General features: G+C 47.8%; 1 protein-coding gene across 3 annotated transcripts in view; it reads left to right on the top strand.

Moving 5' to 3' along the window:
- The window catches only part of LOC125702540 (collagen alpha-1(XXVII) chain-like), a 127011-nt gene that overhangs the window by 62498 nt on the left and 43632 nt on the right, over positions 1–20881 (top strand). For all 3 annotated transcript variants that reach the window (XR_007380632.1, XM_048965961.1, XM_048965960.1), the window contains exons 17-28: positions 1006–1059; positions 1346–1399; positions 1535–1588; positions 3182–3235; positions 3553–3606; positions 5437–5481; positions 6426–6479; positions 7859–7903; positions 13481–13534; positions 16062–16115; positions 17130–17183; positions 19192–19245. Coding sequence is in view for 2 of the 3 variants with exons in the window: in XM_048965961.1 (XP_048821918.1) it covers positions 1006–1059; positions 1346–1399; positions 1535–1588; positions 3182–3235; positions 3553–3606; positions 5437–5481; positions 6426–6479; positions 7859–7903; positions 13481–13534; positions 16062–16115; positions 17130–17183; positions 19192–19245 (630 nt within the window). In the remaining variant the exon portion in view is untranslated. The remainder of the gene's footprint in view (positions 1–1005; positions 1060–1345; positions 1400–1534; positions 1589–3181; positions 3236–3552; positions 3607–5436; positions 5482–6425; positions 6480–7858; positions 7904–13480; positions 13535–16061; positions 16116–17129; positions 17184–19191; positions 19246–20881) is intronic.

The raw sequence follows: 20881 nt of genomic DNA on the forward strand, positions 1-20881 counted from the left end.
GTCTTCCATGTGAAGTACATTTAACCATACAGCTCTGTGCTCTTGCATGGCTTGTTCCCCTACTGGGGAGCCAAGTTCAGAGCATGTGCTGTGCATGGGGCAGAGTTCCTCCAGCAGTTATTTTGGTTGGGTAGTGTCAGTGTACCAAGTTTTTATTGTCATTCCTCCTATGACTTCCCCTGTAGAATTTTCCTTTCTCTGCCCCATCCTTGACTTGCCCTTCACTTAAGTAAACTGCTCAATAAATGAGGTTGGAAGTGCTCTCCAGAGGTTATCTGATACACAGAGCAAGGCAAAGGGTTAACACAAGATAGCCTACTGTCTCCAGAAATCCTTCCCGAAGGAATAGGAATACATACTTCTGCCTAGGGAGTCAGAATGTGTTAGAATGTCCTGAAGAGGGGAAAGAGAGCTCAGCTACAAAGTACTGTGCCTGGTGCTATGCTCGAAGTTAGGGAGCCCATCCCAAAGTACAGCAGCCTGCAGCCCTGGAAATCTCAGCCTAGATACTGGCAGTGGGGTGGTTCTAAAGCATTACTGCAAGTTACTATTGTTTGCTTTTGGAAGAGGACTGATCTGTGGTGCCAACAGTAGGACTCCTGAGTATTGTTTCTCTTGCTTTAGAACCTTATGAGAGAAAAGGTCAATTTCTCAAAAACGTAGCTAACTCTTCCTCTCAGCTCAATCTAAACATTTCACCACCTTCATGGTTGCTGTTAGCCAGAGGAACGTGCTGCTCTTCTTGCAGCTTGCATGGAAACACAAGGCTTGCACGTTCATATTTTTCTTTCCCTGCAATTTCGTTTTCCAGTTCAGAAGCAGTGTTGGGAAATGCCTGCAGTGCTTAGGATTATTGTTAGAGTGAATATGATCTACAGTTTGTCACCAGTTTTGAATGGAACTAGGGATGAGACTTTTGCTATACAATGCACCATCTATCATCGAGCTGGGCATTTTGGCCATTGCTGTTGTCTGTTTTAACTCTCTTTGGTGGTGTGTATCCAGGGTGATCAGGGAGGAGCAGGTCTTCCAGGAGATATTGGCTTCCAAGGAGACAAGGTAATTGTTTTCCCTTTCTTCATCAGTTTTTTTTTTCCTTGCCTGAGTAGTTTGTGTGGCCATCAGCTTTTTTGGTTCCTCAAGCCAAAAGGTCCTCCTCTTCAGATAGCTCTCATTTGGAGTACTCTGCTACAACTCATGAATTTTGTTGTTACTCTTAATTTTAAAAAGATATAATAAAAATAAGTGATAATAAAAATGATGGAACAGGACCAGAGGTGGGAAAATTGGTATTTTCTGGTACTTCATTGTGTTTTCTGAAAAATCCTCTGTCTTTCTATTTCAGGGTAGCCATGGTTTGCCTGGGGTCCCTGGGGCACGAGGGAAACCAGGCCCTGTGGTAGGTAACCAAATGTCCTCTGCTCCCCAGTGTCCCTTTCCAGCACCCAACTGGGCAGAGCTGTGTTCTTCTAAACAAAGAAGAGCCAGCAGCCACGAGTTCACTTCTCTCTGTGTTTGTTTCTGATTTCTGCAGGGAAAAGTTGGTGACATAGGTCCGATGGGGTTTCCAGGACCACCTGGCCCTGAGGTACGTCCCACCACCTCCTCTTCCACCTTTCCTTTGCTATTTTCTTCAGCAAGCCCATGTACTCCCCTCTTTGGTTCAGATTGGGAAACTGGACAAACTGTCTATTTTGTGCCCTCCTCTCAGTTCACCTGTCCTCCAGTCACTATTCCAAGCTTTTTTTGTTATTGTTGCTTTCAAGTCCCATATGTAACAGCTTTTTCGGTTTCAGAAAAATCAATCCCCAAAGTTTGCCTTTCCCCCAGCAAACAGCATACCACAATCTATCACCTCTCTTCATTTTTCACTTCTAACACCTTGGCAGATAGACACTCAGTACAAAGCAGAACATCCCGTCATTTTGTGGAAGGAAGACTCAAGTAAAGGGAGATTCCAGTACGCACGAGAAGAGCCAGTGGTGCACTGGAACAGAGCCCCAGGCTGTCTGCCAGTCCCCAGTCCGTCCTCATGGACTCTGCTCTATCTAACCACCATGATGTTCTCTTGACTCTTCAACTGCTTTCTGGGGCAGAACATTCATTTATTGATTTTTTGCCCTCACTTTCCACCTACCCTCCTCTTTCAAGTTGGATATTAGGAAACATTTCTTCTCCAAAGAGCAGTGATGCAGTGGCACAGCTGCCCAGGGAGCGCTGGGGTCACCATCCCAGAGGTGTTCCAGTGCAGATGTGACACAGGGATGTGTAGTGGGATGGCTTGGGGATCTGGGAGATCTTTCCAACCTTCATGATTCCGTGATTCTTTTCAGCCTGGGGCTCTCCACTCCTCTTCCAGGATATGAATGGAAGATGTGTGGCTGTGGAGAGGCGAGGACCAAAATAGGTTTATGACCCATCCTGCATCTCATGTTTTCCCTTTTTCTCCTTCCTCTATTTGACATGGATATCCTGGAGGCTTTTTTCAGCAAAATCCCATTTCAAGCAGACAACCCCTACTGCCCTAACCAAAAATAATTGTTGTGGTGATGCCTTGCACTCGGGATCAGATTCTCCCAGCGTATCTCATTCTTTCTCTCACATAAGCAACCAAATCACATCCACGTAATGCTGGAGAGCCTCTTCCAGCGCGGCGGCTGCTCTGTTTTCCCTTCATCAGCGCTCTGGTATTTTGCTGGATCTGGAAGGGCTCTCGGTCAAGTGCTGCCACTTAGCAATCCTCGCTGGGATGCTATTGGAAATAACCACAGATTCCTTTGTGTCCTCAGCAAAGGGCAGGAGCCGCCCAGCTAATGAGCGTGTCAGCACCTTTCCTAATTCCCCGCCTGCCGCCCTTTGTCGCCGAGGCACGCAGTTCCTTTCTGGGAGCAGTGAGATTATGTGCTGACTCGTAAAGATTAATTAAAACCCAAATTGCTGTTTTTAGCCGCACGATGACAGGAAGGCCTCATAGCAATAAATCTTTCTGAGGATGGACCAAGAGGGAGCGGCAGGGAGGGCTGCGGTGCCGATAGCTGCTCCATTGTGTCCCGGCCTTCCCTGGGGATGGCCCACACACGGTCCGATGTCTGAGCGCTCAGCCTTTCCTGCAGGCTCTCACAAAGGCTGCTGGTTGCAGCCATCCTCAACGTGTGACCCACTGGTTTCTCGTTTTCTTCAGGGCTTCCCAGGGGACATCGGCCCACCGGGAGAAAACGGCCCCGAAGGCCCAAAGGTGAGCAGAGCTCTGTGCGGGCTGGGAGGCAGCCAGGAAAACACAGGGCTGGGAAGGGAGGGCAGAGAGCCCCGCAGGTCCCCCCGGGTTGCTCTGGCCAGTTTGGGCTGTTTGACTTGAGATCCCTCCAAGAGTGGGGCATACTTTCTTTTTCATATTTCTTTTTTTTTTTTTAAGATTTTTTTTTTTTTTTTTTCTGAAACAAAATTGACATTGGATGATGTCCTGTGGCTGTAAAAGAGAATTTCTTCTTCTAATGGCCTTTCTGGGCTTATGCTACTGTTTTTCTGAGTGTCTTTTCCTTTGGCCTTTCTCAGGGGAAGCCGGGAGCGCGGGGTTTACCTGGGCCAAGAGGGCTGCCTGGACAAGAGGTGAGCATCCTCAGACCAAAAGCATGCAGCATTCAGAGAATAACATTGCATATTGAAGATTAATGCACTCTGCAGTGGTGCCTGCGATCCAAAATCCTCCGTTCCTTCTGAATCTGGAACTAAATGCTTATATTCGCCACTCAGAACCACACAGAGGAGCTTCCAATGGCTGCAGCCCTTTGCTTCCAGTCCCGGCTGACATCTTTTGACCTGAATCACTGCGTTGGCTTTTCTCCTTCAGTCTGTTCCCCCACACCCACACGCACTTCAAACGGATGTTAATGCCCCTTTCCCTGCACACCCCTTTGCAGGGCATGCCCTGACCTGGCTTTTGCTTTCTGCTCCTTTTAAGTATGTTTTCTTTCAACTGTGAGACCTGCAGGCTCCTCTCTCTTGATGGAGCAATAAGATTTGTAAAAAGAGCACATCAGCTGAAACTGCTGTTCTGCAAAGATTTGTTTGCCCTAGCACCTCTGAGCCTGCAGCTTTCACCTCTCATTGCTTGGGAAAACCTGAAACTTCCTTCCAGTCATTAAAACAGGACAATTGCCACTGACTTAATTGTCCTGGAACTGGACACATACTATATAGCAGCTTCTACAGCTATAGTGTGGTGGCTTCAGCATGGTTTCTTCTCAGACCACTGTCTGGAGTCATGAAACGTTTTGTAAAACATACTCCGTGCACACATGGGCAGGAGCTCGGTGTAATAGCACTTACCATCCTTGCTTTTTCTGGGAATTCTTTTGCTTGCCTTCTGAATGCAATTAATGCAAATTAGCTCATTTATTTGCACTGAAATAGGAAAAAGAAAAAATCCTAGGCAATTTACGAAGGGAATGAAAGCTTTGCATTCCAGGTTCAGGCAGGCATGACCAAGCTGCCTTCAATTTACTCCAGTTAGCAAGCATAAAAGTAAGACTGAAGACATGGACATGGACTTCAACGTGAGCTGAGCTGAAGGGCTGTGGATGTGCAGCAGAGCACGGCAGTGCTGCTGTTAGCCCAGGCCGAGGCTGTGAGTTCCACCTGTAGCAGTGTGGGTGTACGTCTGAGCCTGCTGAGCTGGGTGCCCGACTTCCAGCCCCAACCTCAGCCCGCCAGCTCGTGCCACTTCATTACCACGGCTTGACCACCAAAATGAGAGCAACAAGAACTGCGGCAGCCAAGGGCGCTTTTAATTTCTCTCTTGGCAGTTGCTTTTGAACACTTGAGATAATTTTTGTGAAGCTTAATTGAAGGTCTCCTAGAAGCTGTAGATCTGATTCTATCACAGTTGGTGTAGAGCCAAGGGAGAAAGCTGAGTCCAATTGCTGTGTGAGATTTTGAGATAGCTCCGTCCTGCAGCATGTGTAGTCCCATTTGAAGGCAAAAGGGAAACCTCCATACTGTTGCCAAGTGGTTCTGTGGGAAATTTTGCAACGCTCTTTTTGTGGAAAATAAAAGAAGAAGAGTAGATAGCTCTGCAGCATCCATATCACTGCCAAATCAGATGAAGCAGAGTTCAGTGAGCATGTCCAGTGTATCCCATGGGCTAAATCCAGCCATGAGAAGCTCACACTACTGATGTTGACTTCGGTCAAATTTTGGGTGGCCTTTGCCAGCAGGTCTTGACTTCAGATTTTATTTCTGAAATGAGGAAAGATGAGCTTCAGAGATGCTGAGCTGCCTGCTCTGGGGTTCAGAGGGACTCCGTTGTTAAAATGTGACAGCTGAGCACACAGCCTGTGTTTAACCATTGTTCATCCCGCAGACCTTTCATTCTCACTGCATGATGAGTCCAGACTTTGTCACTACTTTGCTCATTATTTTAATTTCTTTTCACCTCAGGGAGATGAAGGACCCTTAGGACCATCGGGAGTCCCTGGTTCAGAGGTAGGTTTCAGTGGTTTACTCAATTGCTATAAACTCCATTCACCTTGCAATGAAATTGTAGTTAAAACAATGTAAAGCTTCAGACCTTCTGGTTCGGGAAGTTGTCTGCCCCTCTAGAAAATAATGTGTTGTCCATAGCTTGGTTCAGTTTCTTGATCCAGGGTGGCTGAAAGTCAAGGAATATATTTCACAAGGTGTTGAGCGTGACTCTGATTTTATAACTTGTTTAAGGTCTCAGACCTTGAAAAACCCTCTACTGTTCACTGTCTAGATAAAGCGCTTTAACTGGGATCCATTTCTCTAAGCAGCCCTGATTGGTTCCTTGATTTATAGTATTTTTCAATGAGAGTAAAAAGAAAAGGAAGGAAAAAGACAAGATATTGAAGCAGAGTCCTTTTTTGTCATCTACATCACGAAGAACACAGTGATGTATTGCAGAAACACAGTTAGGAGAAGCAACAAGAGTATTGTCGTATCTCTGAGCCTGCCAGCTCAGGGTTTTATAGTGGTTGTGTTCGTGGTTGTCATTGCATGATAGTGAAATATCTTGTAAATTGGAAGCTGTGCTGAGAGCTTCTGGGAGGATCAGGAAATAAATATTTTATTTTGTATTTCTCCTGCCTTTCTAGTAGATGTTTCTGTTCCTTTCTTGGAGCAACACAGCAAATACAGTTACAACAGTGCCTGGAAGAACATGAGCGTTGTCCTAGCTAGAGGGAAGGATCGATAAGAAGGGTCACTATGAAGGCCCTTGGCTTGGTGGATTATAGTCCATGCCTAATGTTTCTGGTGTGATGTTTAAGCAATGGAGTTGACCCACAGGAGCATTGCTCGTAAGCTGCACATTGTCGTATGGGTTTATAGGCACACTGCTGTAACCCAGGGAAGCTACAGGAGTGTTATTATTTCGCTTTTTGTATTTATTATTGTTATGTGTATTTCAGGGTCGACCTGGCCGGAAGGGATTTCCAGGCAGACCCGGTCCTGACGGTCCCAAGGTGAGCAACGTGTTTGTTCATCATCAGAGAAGCAGTGAGTGGAAGAAAGGACAGATAGAGGGATGCCTCTGTTCTCAACCTCACCATTCCCCAAGCCTAGGGTATTCAGTTCAGAGAGCGCAAGGGAAACTCAGGTTTTTCTTTTTCACTGAATTTTGGGATCTCAGTTCTCACTTGAGATTTTCAGCAAAAACTATGATGGTGCATTTTTTAAGCCACGTGCTTTATTATAAATAAGAGCGTTCCTCTTTCGATATTAACATCTTCCCCCCCATCACTTCATCTTATTTTCCATTGTTTCTCCACGTTTTTGTTCTAAAACAATGCACATCATTCCTATCTCTGCTGCCTAATTAGCAGCAGGAGGTACCCCAGAGCAGCCCGCTCTACAAACCCACACTCGAAAGGAAAGAGAAAACCCAACAAAAACAACCTCTTCAAACAGTAAATACCAAAAATGTGGTCTGGCAGCACATCTGGAGTATCTGCCTACTGAGAAAATACAGCTGCCATCACCCAGAGACAATAGTGCTTAGTGGTGAGTGGCCTCTGGATGGCCCATCCAGGGCACGGTGCTGGCTTTCAGCGCTGTCCCTCTATCCTCGGCAGATCTGAAATGCTCCCCTTTCTCCTGTTTTCCACTTCACCCCTCATTTTTCTCATTCTCTGAATTTCTCTGATCCTACACTATGATTTAGCTCATGTGAGTCGTTCTTGTGGTTTTCATGCTTCGTGTGACAGTAATGTGCCTATGGCTGAGATTTTGCAAGAGCAAGACCAAGGTCATCACTGCCTGGGAATATTCGAGTTGCTTTTTGTTATTTTTGTTTCTTCCATTAGCAGGAGAGTTTCCTACATCCCTTATGTCACTCAGGAACTGCTCCTCCCTGCAGTGTCGCATATTCTTGCTTTCATCAGATTCTGCTCAGATCCTTGGGCTAATCATGGTCCTTTCCTTCTCTCTTCCCTTAGCTGATGTGTTTGGGCTGTTGCTTTACTCAGTTGTTCTGATAGAAATGGTATGGGAGAAACACCCCAGGTTTAAGAGGATCCCCAACAAGAACTCACACCTTGTTAACCATGGGGATAAGTCACCCAGGACTAGGCTGTGCTACAGGAAGGCAGGCAGCTTGTATTTCAATGGCCGAGCTTGACTTTGTGTCAGTTATTTAGATAACTGAGTTATTGGGCCAGCCTGCTTTTATGGGAATCTCACTCCAGAACTGTGAATGTTTCCTCCATGTTCATGTCAGCTGTGTTTCTTGCTTTGGATGATCCTTGAAAGCTAAGGGAGCTTCTTGCTCACAGAATCACATTGTACCGAAGGACTGACTGAGAGCACTGAGTAACCATGTCCCTCCTTTCTCTTTCTGACACAGGGCGAGCCAGGAAACCACGGCCGGCCAGGGAAAGTTGGTGAGCAGGTAAACTCCTTGTTCTCATGTCTATTTGATGATCTCCTGTGTTCAGCATCTCTTGGATGATGGGGGTGCAGGCAGAGGATTGCGGCCAGGGGTTTCTGGCTACCTGAAACTGGCTGTGGTCCTGGTACTCCAGATGTGCTGTGAGAAACAAGTCATGTGTAGTGAGGCTGAAGCTCTTGGTGAACAGCACTGACAGTTGCCATGGGGTCTGTGTTGAATTGGATGTTTTCCCATAGGCGGTCTGATAAAGTTACAGTTTATCAGCACACAGGAATGGCTGTGCTTCTGAAGATGAAGCCATGGAAACTGACGAGATTACGGATTTCTGCCTATTCTTCTTATTTCCAAAAGGGAAATTCCCAGCTTTGCTTATATGGGTTTGAAGCACCTCTGCCCTGATGTGCTGTGCTGCTTTCAGAGGAGGTAGTGCTAGGTAAGAGAGGCACATTGTACTTCTGCATTGTACCACAAGAGAGAACGTTCTGCTGGATTACCAGGGGACATTCATCATCCCTGTAGGCTTCAGGGTAACCACAGGCATCAAGGAAAAAGAAACAACCATCCCCATGCCTCTATGATTGAAAGCGACCAGCTTGTCCACCACCAACCCTGAAATTGCAGCCATGGAGTCTCCAGTGTGTTCTCTGCATTCCTACATGACCGCACCACGCTGGAGGCAGCAGCTGGCCCTGGCAAGGACAGTGGTGCTGCTCAGCACAGCACTTTCCCTGCTTATGGCTGGTAACTTTGGCTGGGCTTAACTTGTCCAATTCCCCTGAATCAGCAGCTTGGGGGTTGCTTATCCATGGGTCTCCAACCAGGCATGTCCAATAAGCCATGATGGATCCCATACTTTTCAGTACCAAAGCTTCAGTGTAAGTCAAGAATGATTGTTTCTGCCTGGAAATTAGCACTGTTTCTATATTCTGGTTAATAATTTACTCCATGAAGAGCAACAACTGGAAAAATGAAGATGCTCCTCACACCTGAAGTTGGGGCCCAAGTGCTGTTTGTAGCACCTTTTCTTGGGTAGTGCCTTCCTCTGCTCCATGCCTCAGTTTCCCATCCTGTGGAAGACACAACACAGAGCTGCTGTCTGGTCCAGGGCCCAGTGAGGGGAGAAAACACCTGGCTCTGGCAGTGCTTACCACGATGCCTCCTGTTCTCAGGAGGCACCTATTGTATCACAGTTAAAAAAGGAATGTTTAGAAGTGCTTTGAGAACTTAAACAAGACGTTGAAAGACAAGCCATGGTTGGGATTGTTATGCTTTAATGTCCCTCAGGACTGACCTTGGATGAAAACTGTAGGCAGTGTTCACTGAAAAGAAAACACAGCTGGCCTCTGCTGACACTGAGACCAGCACGGTGGTATGAAAGCTGCCTGTTTTATTCTTAGTCAATTAGTCTCTGTCTAGAAATATCACCCAGAAAGAATTTCCATTTCCATACTAGTTAAGTCATTAGAACAAAAATGTCATGCCAGATTAGTGAGAAATAACTTCCCTTCCCATCACACCTTTGCTGGACAATGCTGGAGTGTTGCCTTCTCGTTCCTTCCTCCACCTGAACTCCAGCGTTTGGTGGTAAGGCAGGGCTGGTTTTTGCAGAGCTCTGAGGGTTGAGCTAACAAGGTCATTCGGTGCTGAAACCTTCAGCTTATCCCTGTTTTCTCCTCGGAGATCTTGGTGCTCAGATGCTCCAGACTTGCTGCACAGACCTCCCTGCAGTCCCATCTGGCTGGAAACGCTCAGCAGGGCAGCATGCAGAAAGATCTGCCATGCATCCCAGTGGAGCTCCCTTCTCCCATGGACACCTCTTGAGGCAAACACAGGAATTTCTGTAAGGTTTCCAGTGGCAGTTGAGCTCTGTTTAAGAAGAGCAGTATTTAAGCCACAGGGCAGTCTCTGGTACGTTGTTTTTCCATTGCAAGGACGCTGACTTGGAATTGCATTCATAAGATGCTTGTTGCCTTCAGATGCTGGAGGGACTCCAGCTGCTGAGTTCTTCTGCACCTTGAAAATGTGTGATTTAACCCTTCCTTGCCAGCGAATAGAGACAGAATAATATGATGAAGAGTCACCAGCTGCCCTGAAGTTTGGAACACCAAGCAGGTCAATCTCACCTGAGACAGCACACTGGGGAAGGGTCTCACCAACCCATGGACTCACCAGCTCTGCACTAGAGAGTGAGAATATCAGCAGAGATCTGTGCCAGCTCAAAAAGGCTAAGGATGACCCACTTCCTTCATGGGAATGAGTTTTTATCATGGCAGAACAGCTTTTGGAGTCCTACCTCCTATAACAGAAGCTCCCGTGGCAATGTTATGGCCACATCCCCATCACACCCCTCTGAGAAGGACAGTCAACAGCAGTCCCATGGGGCATCTCTTCCTTGGAGGGAGCATATTGCCCTGATAGCCAAGGTTACTCTGAAATAATTTGTCAAGGGAAACCAGCACCATCACTTCACTCTGCAACGCGTTTTCCTCGCAGTGCTCTCACAAAGGAGGGAGGTGCATCAGTTCTGAAGGTGGGATCTGACACAGAGGTAGGGGTGGATGGGTCACAGAGCAGAGAATTGCACCTCTCTGAGCAGTGCCTTCCCAAAGCATCCACCTCTCCCTCCGACATCTTTCCAAGCTGCAGCCCTCTCTGGAATCCCCGTTGAGGGATCCAGAGGTGCTCAAGGGCACACGTTCCCTTCACCCACATCCCAGAGTGGAGCAGACGCAGCCCCGCATCATGGCTGAGCTCCAGCATGCAGGGGGTTAAAGCACATGGCTCCTCTGTGCGGGTCAGAGCGTCCTCCCTTAAATGCAATATTTACTGTTTTACTTTCCCTTTCTTTCATCTGAATGGGAGGATTGTACATTTACTCCCTCCCGCCCTTTGTCCCTGCTTTGTTTTGTTTTGAGTTCTGGCGAACCAGTAAAACAGAAAGGCCACGATCAGATCCTGCTGGGAGCAACTGGCGGTGCCGTCCCCGGGAGACCCCGCTCACGCTGCGCTGCCGTTCCGTCCTTTCTCTCAAATGGGCAGTGATTTATGCAGGGCTTCAGTGCCGACTTGCTCTCTGTTGATGAGAGCAAGGGGCGAGGGGGGCTTAATTATGACAGCGTTGGAGAATAAATGGGGAAAACCAGACGGGAGTTAGGAATTGCAGCCCACCACTTTCCCCCTTTCCATCCCCCAAAGCCCCAAGCAATGTTTTAACAATCTCCATCCCTTTTCTGCCATGCCCTTGGCTGGGGAGTGCAGCCAGGATCACAGCGATATGCTGAACCTTCTGTCTCATATACATGTTTTACATTTTTGCCTGTGTGCTGCGCAGCCACCGCTGCTGGGACTTCACGGAGCTGTGTGTGGTGCAGGGCTTTTTTCCAGTCCCAGGAACCTGGGAAAATACATTACGCTGCAGCCATTTTAGTGTAACGTCCACTGTTCATCTATGCTTTGGTTTAATGTTGGCCAGCAATGACTCCTCTGGCTTTTATATCTAAACATTCTGCTGCATGCGCTCCCTCTGTGTCTCTACCACTTTGGCTGGTGAAGAACATCATTACCCTATCTCCCCCAGTTGTTTCAGGTACTTCAGTAACTTACCTTGGCATGTCCATTTGGTGTTCTGGCTGCCTGCAGACTTGATGTAGCCCAGAGCAGACAGCGTTGGCTGCAAACACTGCAGAGCTCCTGTGCTGGAAGCCCATCTGCACTGCAGGGTCCCTGCTCAGTACTGTTCTGAATGGTGACAACACTTGCTGCAAAAGCAGCGAGTCCCCATTCTTCTGAAGGTCACTGAAGAAACCCTGAGATACTTTCCCAGGGAGAGGGATTCTGCAGGTTTTTGAGAAACTGGAAATGAATGAATTGACTCTTAATTCTTTTTCTCTGTCATCTCCTTCTTGTTCAGCATACATTTCCTTGTTTCATCTCATTGCTATGCCATTCTGCCTCAGCATTTGCTTTCTTCATGGCCTTGGGCTACTGGAAAACTTCAGTGATCTGCAGCAGTTATCAGCTAAGTATGTGCACTTGTGCCTAATTGGATGGGTAATTGATTCATCAGCCTTCAGCAATGCCACCCAGTGGCAACCTTGCTTATGCAGATGCTGAGCATTTGCCTGCTGTCCCAGTGGTTCCTGCATTGGGTCTCCATTGGCCTCCTGTCAGTGCAGCCTGTGCTGATGTTGGAAGGGTTGGTGGCATTGGGATAGCAAAGCTATCCTGATAGTGGATGTCTTCTCAAAGTTAACTGATCTTTCCATCACGGCACAGTGGCATGGCAGGTGCCTAGGACATCTCCCCTGGATGAATTTCTAGTGCAAGCACCTCATTCCAGGCTCTGAGCTCTCCCAAGTTTTTCCAAACACTCCTCACCTGGATGTTGCTCCCACGAGTATGACAAGGACTCTGCAGCTCCGGAGCCATGTGTGGCTGCTCAGTGCTTCTGCTGAGCCCATCAGTGCCTCAATGAGGAGCTCCCATCTTCAGTGATGCTCAAAGGATGGCATTTAATTGTACCACGGGAAGAACATTAACGCATGAAGTCTCTTGGCATTTGGAGTTCTCATCCAGGCAATACCAATGGAGAATCCATCCCGTCCATGCCTTGCTCAGCAGCCACCTCCCAGCACTCAGGCTCCCTCCCAGAACCAAACAAGCTGGAGCATGGCTGAACTGGCACCGCCCTGCCAGCCGTGGGCAGGTTGTGAGGTGTTCCAACAGATGGATCCCCTCCATTACAGACTCACTGGGTTAACTACCTAAATATATCTGTTTCCCAACAAGCCTTGCTGAGACTGGGGACAAAATCATGAGGGCTGCATAGTGAGAGCTGACGGTGGCAGAGAGGACAATGCTTTAAATTTCCAGAGCCAGAAACCTGCTAAGTTAGTAGGAAGGATGCTGTACGTCAATGCTCCAGAACCTTATCTTGAAATGGCATGTTTCCATCTCCCTGTTTAACAGCAGGTCTGTGTTTTCTTCATTATCCCAAATGCTGTTAAATGCTGACAAATGATGTTAAAAGATAGTTTGTGAGTACTGGGACAGACCTGCTGCCCTGCTGACCCCTCAGACCTTTATTTCCTGCCGACATCCCAATAATGTGACACTATCCAAGGCAAAATGAGTTTGCACAAAGGTCCAATTAACCCGGAGGAAATCTAGCCAGTGCAGCAGTGAAAATAATGGTGACTCCCAGTGTGTGCAGCCCGGGAGCTCCCACTATCAATGCTCTTGGGGAAGCTGTGCTGACGTTTAGGGAAATGCTTGCAAAACAAAGCCATGCTACAAGCTCAGCCTCTCTAGGAAATGTTCTTAACTCATCCCCTGTAGTGTGCACTGTGGCTCTCACAGATCCCAGTGCTGCTGTCCCAGCTGGCCCAAAGCAAAACCAGCTGTGGAGTTCAATGCTGCTATGACTGGGAGCACCCTGTCTGCTCTGGTAGCCAGTAGGAATTGCTGAGCAGCACACAGGGGATGCTGGACTGCCTTAACCAGCAAGGCAGACCAAAGAAATTGTTTACTTTCCAGCAAGTGGAACCGAGAATTAATCGTGCTTTTCTCATGCCTCAGGGTCTAATGGGATTCATTGGTCCAGTAGGGGAGCCTGGAATAGTGGGAGAAAAGGTAAGATTGCTGGCAATGAATCAGTTGCTCTAACTTTGCAGGATGAGGGAGACTGGGATGGGGGAGTATTGAAGAGGTTTAATTTTCTGTGCAACACCCAGCTGGGAATGCAGCATGTCCAGGATGTCTGAGCTAGTCTTGGGCCAGGCAAATTAGCGTGCATTTACCCTCCAAGGAGAGTTTGTTCAACATTCTCTGAGAACCCCGATTCTTTTAAGTTTTATTCATTCATAATCTGCCAGAAATCTTGTGTCTGACAGTTAGTTCTGCCTTTTCTTCTGGGAATGAAGGAGCTGAATGAAAGGAACCATCAGCCCTGGTTCCTGGTCAGGGGGTGAGTCCAAGGAGACCAGATTGCAGATGTGTGCAGAGATGTGCTTGCTGCCTTGTCATTAGGGGCACACAGAACCGGGGCTGAGCCTGTACTCAACAGGGAGGCTCACCAAATTCTAGAGTGAGAGTGCAGACCCATGCCCAAGCAGAGGCTGCTCCAGACCCCCTCCCCTTTTCATTTAACCAGCCCCATGCTGTCTGCCTGTCTGGTGGTTGCATTGGGCATGCTGCTAAGGGCTGGTGCCCTCTGCTGTGCAGTACTGATACCTGCTTCTTTTAGGAGGAAAAACGACTTTATTTTCTATAAAAAAGAAGTAAATGCCCATTAATTCATTTTTTCCATTAGAGTGCAATATGATGCATTCCACACTTCAGCTCTCTCTTCTGTCCTTCCAAGCACTGTCCTCTGGGTAGTGATGTCACACCTCTGTGACATGATGTTGTGTTTGCTGTAGGTGCATTTCATTGCTGCCTGCAGCAGCCCTGGGAGCCCTGTGCCCTCTCTGCTGTGTCAGGGCAGTAGCAGAAGCAGGCTGAGTCCAAAGTCTCAAAGCGTGCAAGGAGTAAAAGGGAGGATGTGAAAAAAAGTGGTGTGAGCTGTGTTTTACAGAAGGAAAACAGGAATAAAGCCGTGGAGCATCCGAGTCGCTGTCTCTCAGTGACTGAGAGCTCTATCTGCTGCTCTGAATTAAGTGAGGAATGAGGAGGCTGCCATGCAGGAGATGTGGGAAGTAAATTCCCATCTGGCCCTACTGACTCCTAAGCCAATGACCACGTGAGCTATCCTTCTGCTACAGATTGACTCTGTACATGGCCATGTTACGTTTGTGTCAAGGCAAACCCTTTGAAAATCTGCCCTAGGAGATCCTCAGCACAGCTGCGATTTCTATCAGACTTCTCCTTCTCTACCAACACAAACTTAGGGATGACAAAAATAGCTATCATCAAATCAAAACCTCAACCAGGCCTCCAGTTGGCATAGCGTCCTGCAGCTTACTATGTTGCTGCGAGCTAAATGAAGTGGGAAATGTGCTTTCGTTAGACAGAGCTGAGTCAGCAATCCCTACCCTGAGAGCTGCAAAACTTAAGGCTGAAGCCAGTAGGATCCAAAGATTATCAAAGAGAACAATACAGTTAATACATACTTAATAAAATCCATACATTCACAGGAAAGAAAAAAAAAAAAAAAAAGTATGTTGGTTTACAAGGGCCAACTGGTGACAACACACACTCTGGAGCTTGTTTTTAATAAGATGCTTAGAGCCCAGAAAATATTTCCCCTTACAGTATAACTGCTGGAAGGTAGGTCAGAATTTGGGCGTAAACTGCTTGGCAGCGTTTGCTGACTCCTCCTTCCTCATCCCCCTGAGCACACAGGCATTACACACCTAATTCCCTGTGCATTGCCAGGGCTGTGGGGGCAGTGGTGGTGGGAATTGCTGCTGTCCCCAAAAAAGAAGCAGTTGAGATCCCATGGCCACACCAGTGGTCATGGTGATGCTCACAGTCTTGTGCCTCATCCCCTGTCCTTGGCCAAGGGTGTGCTTGGAGAAGTGACACGTTCTGCAGGTGGGGTATGTTATTTATTTTAATGCCAAATGTTGGCTTGTTTTAAAAGAGCTGATACCTTCATCTGGCTCCCCAAAAACTCAGGTCTGCAGATGGCTGCTGTTTGTGCTGTGGTCTCAGTGTGTGCCCTGCAGGACAAGGGGTCCCCCAAAAATGCCTGCGGTCTCTTGAAAGCAAAGCCACCCATTTCAGGCAGTCTCTTTATGTTTTATCACTGTGATTCTCAGCCCTCAAGTCCATAGCTCTCCAATCCATGTCCCTGAAATCATCAGAACATGGTGGTGGTGGTGTAGGACACAGTCATGTGGTGCCATGGTTGGGATCCAGCCTCAGCCCTGTGGGGACTCAAAGGTGGGCTTGGTTGCTTAATTCTTATCCCTCAGTGTTTGAAGATACATCTCCTCAGATACAGAAGGTCAGCTCATGCTTGTTGTTGTTCATTAGCTGCTCTGATGAAATGGAAACCTGAAAGAGGATGACTTGTGTTCTGTGCCAGAAGCCTTCCTGGCAGAAATCTGGTAGCACAGACTGCAATGTGTGGATCTTTCAGTTATTTCATTGCTGTAGATCATTATGTGTAAATCATAATTCCTCACTTTCCCTTCCAAACCTTTGTCTCTCCCAGGGTGACCGTGGCTCAGTGGGACCTCCAGGCCCTCCTGGAGTCAAGGGGTCGATGGTAAGGAGTAAGTCTGCATTCTCTTGCTCTTGCTGCTGCCTCTCTCTCTGTCCTAGGGAATTGGGTCTTTGGGTTTGCATGAGAATAGCTAAATCCTTCCTGTCTCTGTAGGATGGGGATGCCATTTGATTGTTTATTGAGGAACCACCACTCCCAGCCTTAGTCTCTCTTGCAGAGAAACATTGGGTTTCTACGTGAGTTCTGCATCTCCACGGCTGAGGACCTGTGTCAAATAGAGACAGCTAGGAGGCTCAAGCTGTGGCACCTGAAGGATTGCCTGCAGGCCTCAAGTTGTGCCAGGGGACATTGAGATTGGATATTAGGGAAATTTCTTCTCAGAAAGTCTGGCACAGACTGCTGGGCAGTGGTGGCTACACCATCCCTGGAGGTGTTCCAGAACCATGGAGATGTGGCTCTGAGGGACGTGTCAGTGGGCATGGTGGGGTGGGTTGATGGTTAGGCTTGATCCTAGAGATCTTTTCCAACCTTAAGGATTCTGTAGTTCCATGATGACCTTTTCCCAAGCATCCTGGCTTTTGAACAGATTGGTTCGGGAGCAGGGATTCCCAAACCTCTGTTGTTCACATCCTGCTGTGTTGTCAGAGGCAGCTGGAGATGAGGAGCTGCTTGGGCAGCTTTACACCGTGCTGCTTTACTGTGCTGTTTGCTTCTCTTTGGGGATGCTTGTTTAGGAAGGATGATGAATTCCTGTCTCACTCTGATATGCACCCCCTGTGTACCCTAGTGCAGGACCCAAAGGTTGTTGCAGTAATTCAGCCCACAGTGTTCTGGTTTGTTCAGAAAACCTAGCTGCTTCAGTTGCTAGCAAAGCTGGGGCTGGGCTGACAGCCTGGCCTGGGCCATCTGCTCATAAGCTCTTTTACCTCAGCAAATAACAGCCCTGCCTGACCTGCAAGCAGCAGCAGTGCCTCATTTTCTGTCTTTTCACTTGGAGGTGAAAAGGGCTGGGCACGTTCCAGAGACTCACACCAGATGTTCTTCCTTCCCTTGCAGGGGCACCCTGGGATACCAGGAGCAGTGGGTTTTCCCGGAATTCCTGGACCAGCAGTAAGTAAAACTTATAATCTCTATAACAGTGCACACCAGCAGTCAGCATCCCATGTCTTGGGTGTTCATGTGTTGAATCAAACAACTGCCTCAGCTGATTCGAGTTTGAAGGACAGTTTATAAACCAATTTTGCTCAGCATGTGAATTGCCACGTTGTGGTGAATCAGGAGGAAGATTACAGGAGTGGAGTGGGGAGTGCCAAAGGTTTGGCCTTCAGCTTCATGGCAGCTTTGCCTGGTGTGGGAGCGTGGGGATGCTCAGCGCCCACCAGAGGCAGCGGTCCTTCCATTTCCTTCAGTGCCCTGTTCTCCTGCAGGCAAATGACCAACAGGTTCATCCAAGCAAAATGTTTCCTACAAGGTTGCATTTTAAAAAGTCGTAATTCAATAAGACAAACTTCCCAGCAAAGCCAGCAAATCAAATAATCCGCTAATATTAAATCCCTGCTCTTATTAGCTCCAGCTGTTTCTTCCTGTTTCTCCACCAAACAACCTTCATTATTCACTTCTGCAGCCAGACCTGTGGCGTGTTGTTGTTATTTGTCTTCGGCTGTTATGCTCCTCAAGAGGAAGCTAGCCAGTGAGCCTGATTAATTCAGCAGAGGGTGAATGGGAAGCAAAGGTGTAGTCAACAGTAGGAGACTCTGCCCTTGATTTCAGCTCACTGAGGTTTCTGAATTCCTTTTCCCCCTTCCTGCTCACCATCATGGTATAATTTTTGTGTTAGTTTGTGGTTTCGAAGATGAGGTATATACACAAAGGTAACTAAAGGTTACTCATCTTCTGTAATACTTTTTTCACATTCCCAGCATGGTATCTAATTTCTGCCCTCCAAATTTTGCCACCTCAATTAATCTTTTAATGAGCTATTTGGGATAGCCCAAGACTTTCAGTAGGATATTCCAAGTACCAACAAAGAATTTCATTTCAGTATGTGTTTATCATAAAAATCTCTATAAAGCAGGCATCTGACACATCTACTGCTTGCCGTGCCACTCACTACTGACCTCATCAGCCAAAGTTCTACTGTGATTACAAGTAGAGTTGCCATAAACCAACCTTTCCATTTTCACTGCAGACAGCTCAGTGTTTGTGTTCTGGACATGCATGCCATGCAGAATAACTCAGCTCCAAAAGCGAGATCTTTATGAGCAGCAGTAGTACAAGCAGTAGGGAGATTCACAAGCGCAGCTTGCAGCATTGGCAGTTGGCAGAAACTATTAATATATAAATAGCAAACTTGATGTGGAATTTTTGAGAGTGAGTGTGTCAGTCTGAAGTTTTCTTTTCTGACAGCAGAAAGGTACCAAATTCACACATTGGTTTCTAAAGTTGTAATATAGACATAAGTCCTACTAATTGAACACATCCCTCATATCTGAATCTGATACGCACTTTGACCAAAGAAAGCTCTTACATTTTCTTTTGTATTTCACATCTGCACTCAATGAACCAAGAGAGAACAAAGAAGACCCAAAGCTTTTCTGTAAAGGTGAGAGGGACACCAATAGTCTGAATGAAAGCAGCATCTGTCTGCCAGCACAGATATATTTGTGCAGCATTCACAGGGCAACAATTGTCCAAAAATAAAATCAGAGTTTGGTTGAAGAAAGCAAACTTGGATACCTAAGATGAGGTGTCTGATTTTGTATTTGGATAAGTGAAGAGAACGTCCTGGTTATTATTATGTTTTGTGCTGATACGGCGCAACAGCTGCTTTTAATAGTTGTGGAGGGAATTCTGGATGCTCAACTGGATGCTCAAACGGTACCACTTACACAGACAGCTCAAGCATACAGAGCTCAGCCAGAAAGCCTTGCTTAAATGTTGATAACCGAGAGACAATCAGTGCGTTCGGAAAAAGACTGTTTGCAGCCAAGTAGACGTGGCTGTGGGTTGGCAGGAGCTCAGGAGCCCACCTGCTGGTAGGGGCTCTATGGCTGATGAGGGGACACGGGGTATCATCTGCCCACCTCCCACATCCTCACTGTGCTCCCTCTCCCTGCAGGGTCCGGCAGGAGCCCGTGGTGCACCAGGGATCAGAGGGGTGAAGGGCCGCCGGGTAAGTGCTCCCTGCAGGCTGTAATGCCTCTTCTCTTCTGGCCTTTGGAAGAGGGATCAAGAAAGGCAAGAAAGACGTTGAAACCCTGGAGAGTGTCCAGAGAAGGGCAACCGAGCTGTGGGAGGTCTGAGCACAGCACTGTGGGGAGCAGCTGAGAGAGCTGGGATGGCTCAGTGCGGAGCAGAGGAGGCTCAGAGGAGACCTCATCGCTCCCTGCAATCCCTGAAAGGAGTTGTGGTGAGGTGGGTCGGCCTCTGCTCCTGGGGAACAGCAATAGGATGAGAGGTGTTGGCCCCACGTAGTGCTGGGGGGTTCAGGCTGGGTATTGGGGAACATTCCTTCTCACAAGGAGCGGTGCTGCACTGACGCAGCTGCCAAGGCAGTGCTGGGGTCACCATCCATGGAAGTGTTCCAGACCTGTGGAGATGTGGCACTGAGGGACGTGTCGGTGGACATGGGGGTGGGCTGGGGTTGAACATCATCTTTCCAACTTCAACAATTCTACGATTCTGTGAATCTGGCTGATGGGTTTTGGGGTGCAAATCTTCACAGAGGTTGGGGCAGCACCTCTGCAGGCCCATTTTTGAGATGCTGTGAAACAAGTGATATGCAAGTGATGGGGGTGAGCAGCAGGTTATCAGAGTGTGCTGTTGTGAAAGGAGTTCAGCCTTGTCCCAGCCTCCCACAGTGTCAGACAGGGTTTGTGGCTGCTTCTGGTAAGGATGTGAAGATTTGGTCATCTGAGGGTGGGTCACAGCTAGGGAAAGGAATGCTTGTAAAGGACTGGGAAAGGCACCTGTGCTACCCGTGTTCTGCAGGGCTGTCAGAAAGGTGTGTTTGGCACTGTCATTTACAAGCACAGCCTGTGCTTTCCTGTGTGTTTTTCCAACCCATAACACAAGGCCCTGACTTCATCCATGTGTATCTAACAGCACTAGCGTGAAGCACGTGTGAACCTTTGCCCTGCCTGGGGAGAGCTGGCCCCCAGCCTGGCACTGGGGCACGGTGCTGCCGAGCACTGCTGACAGCGCTGAGTGCGCGTTGCACTGGGTGAATATTTCACAAACACTCAGTGTCAACTCGTTGTGGTTCTTCCTGCTCCATTTGGGTGACAGCCGACAGCAGAATGACCTCCAGACCTGCCAAAGCTGCTTGTTTTCCTGGCTGTGTCCTCCAGCCCTCGTCCCACTGAGCTCCTCAGTCTTTCTTCTTCCTCAACGGGACATTCATTGCAGGAGCATCTCTGCTGTGGGTTGTTTCCCCTTATCCAGCTGCTTTACGAAGTATTAATAACAAGCACACATGTATTCTGCTGAAGGCCCCAGTAACAACATATTTTGCATTTCTCCCTCCAAGGACCTTATGATATCTGTTTCCATGTTTCATTTTCAAAGACGTAGGCTGAAGTAAACTAAACATTTTGCCCACCCCCAGACTCTGCTTCTACTGCAACTCCTGCCTGGGGAATTCGGGACATCCCAGGGCTGCATATGTTTCTGTACACCAGAGCTAATACTCCATTTGAATAGCTGGGACTGGCAAAAGGAAATGGAAAACCAGCTAGAAAGCACTATAACCACAGTTATGTACCCTGGAACATCTCTATGCTTTAGAAGCATAGCTAGAAGGGCACCAA

Source organism: Lagopus muta, chromosome 19, assembly GCF_023343835.1.
Source record: "Lagopus muta isolate bLagMut1 chromosome 19, bLagMut1 primary, whole genome shotgun sequence".
In the NCBI taxonomy this organism is placed as follows: Eukaryota; Metazoa; Chordata; class Aves; order Galliformes; family Phasianidae; genus Lagopus; species Lagopus muta.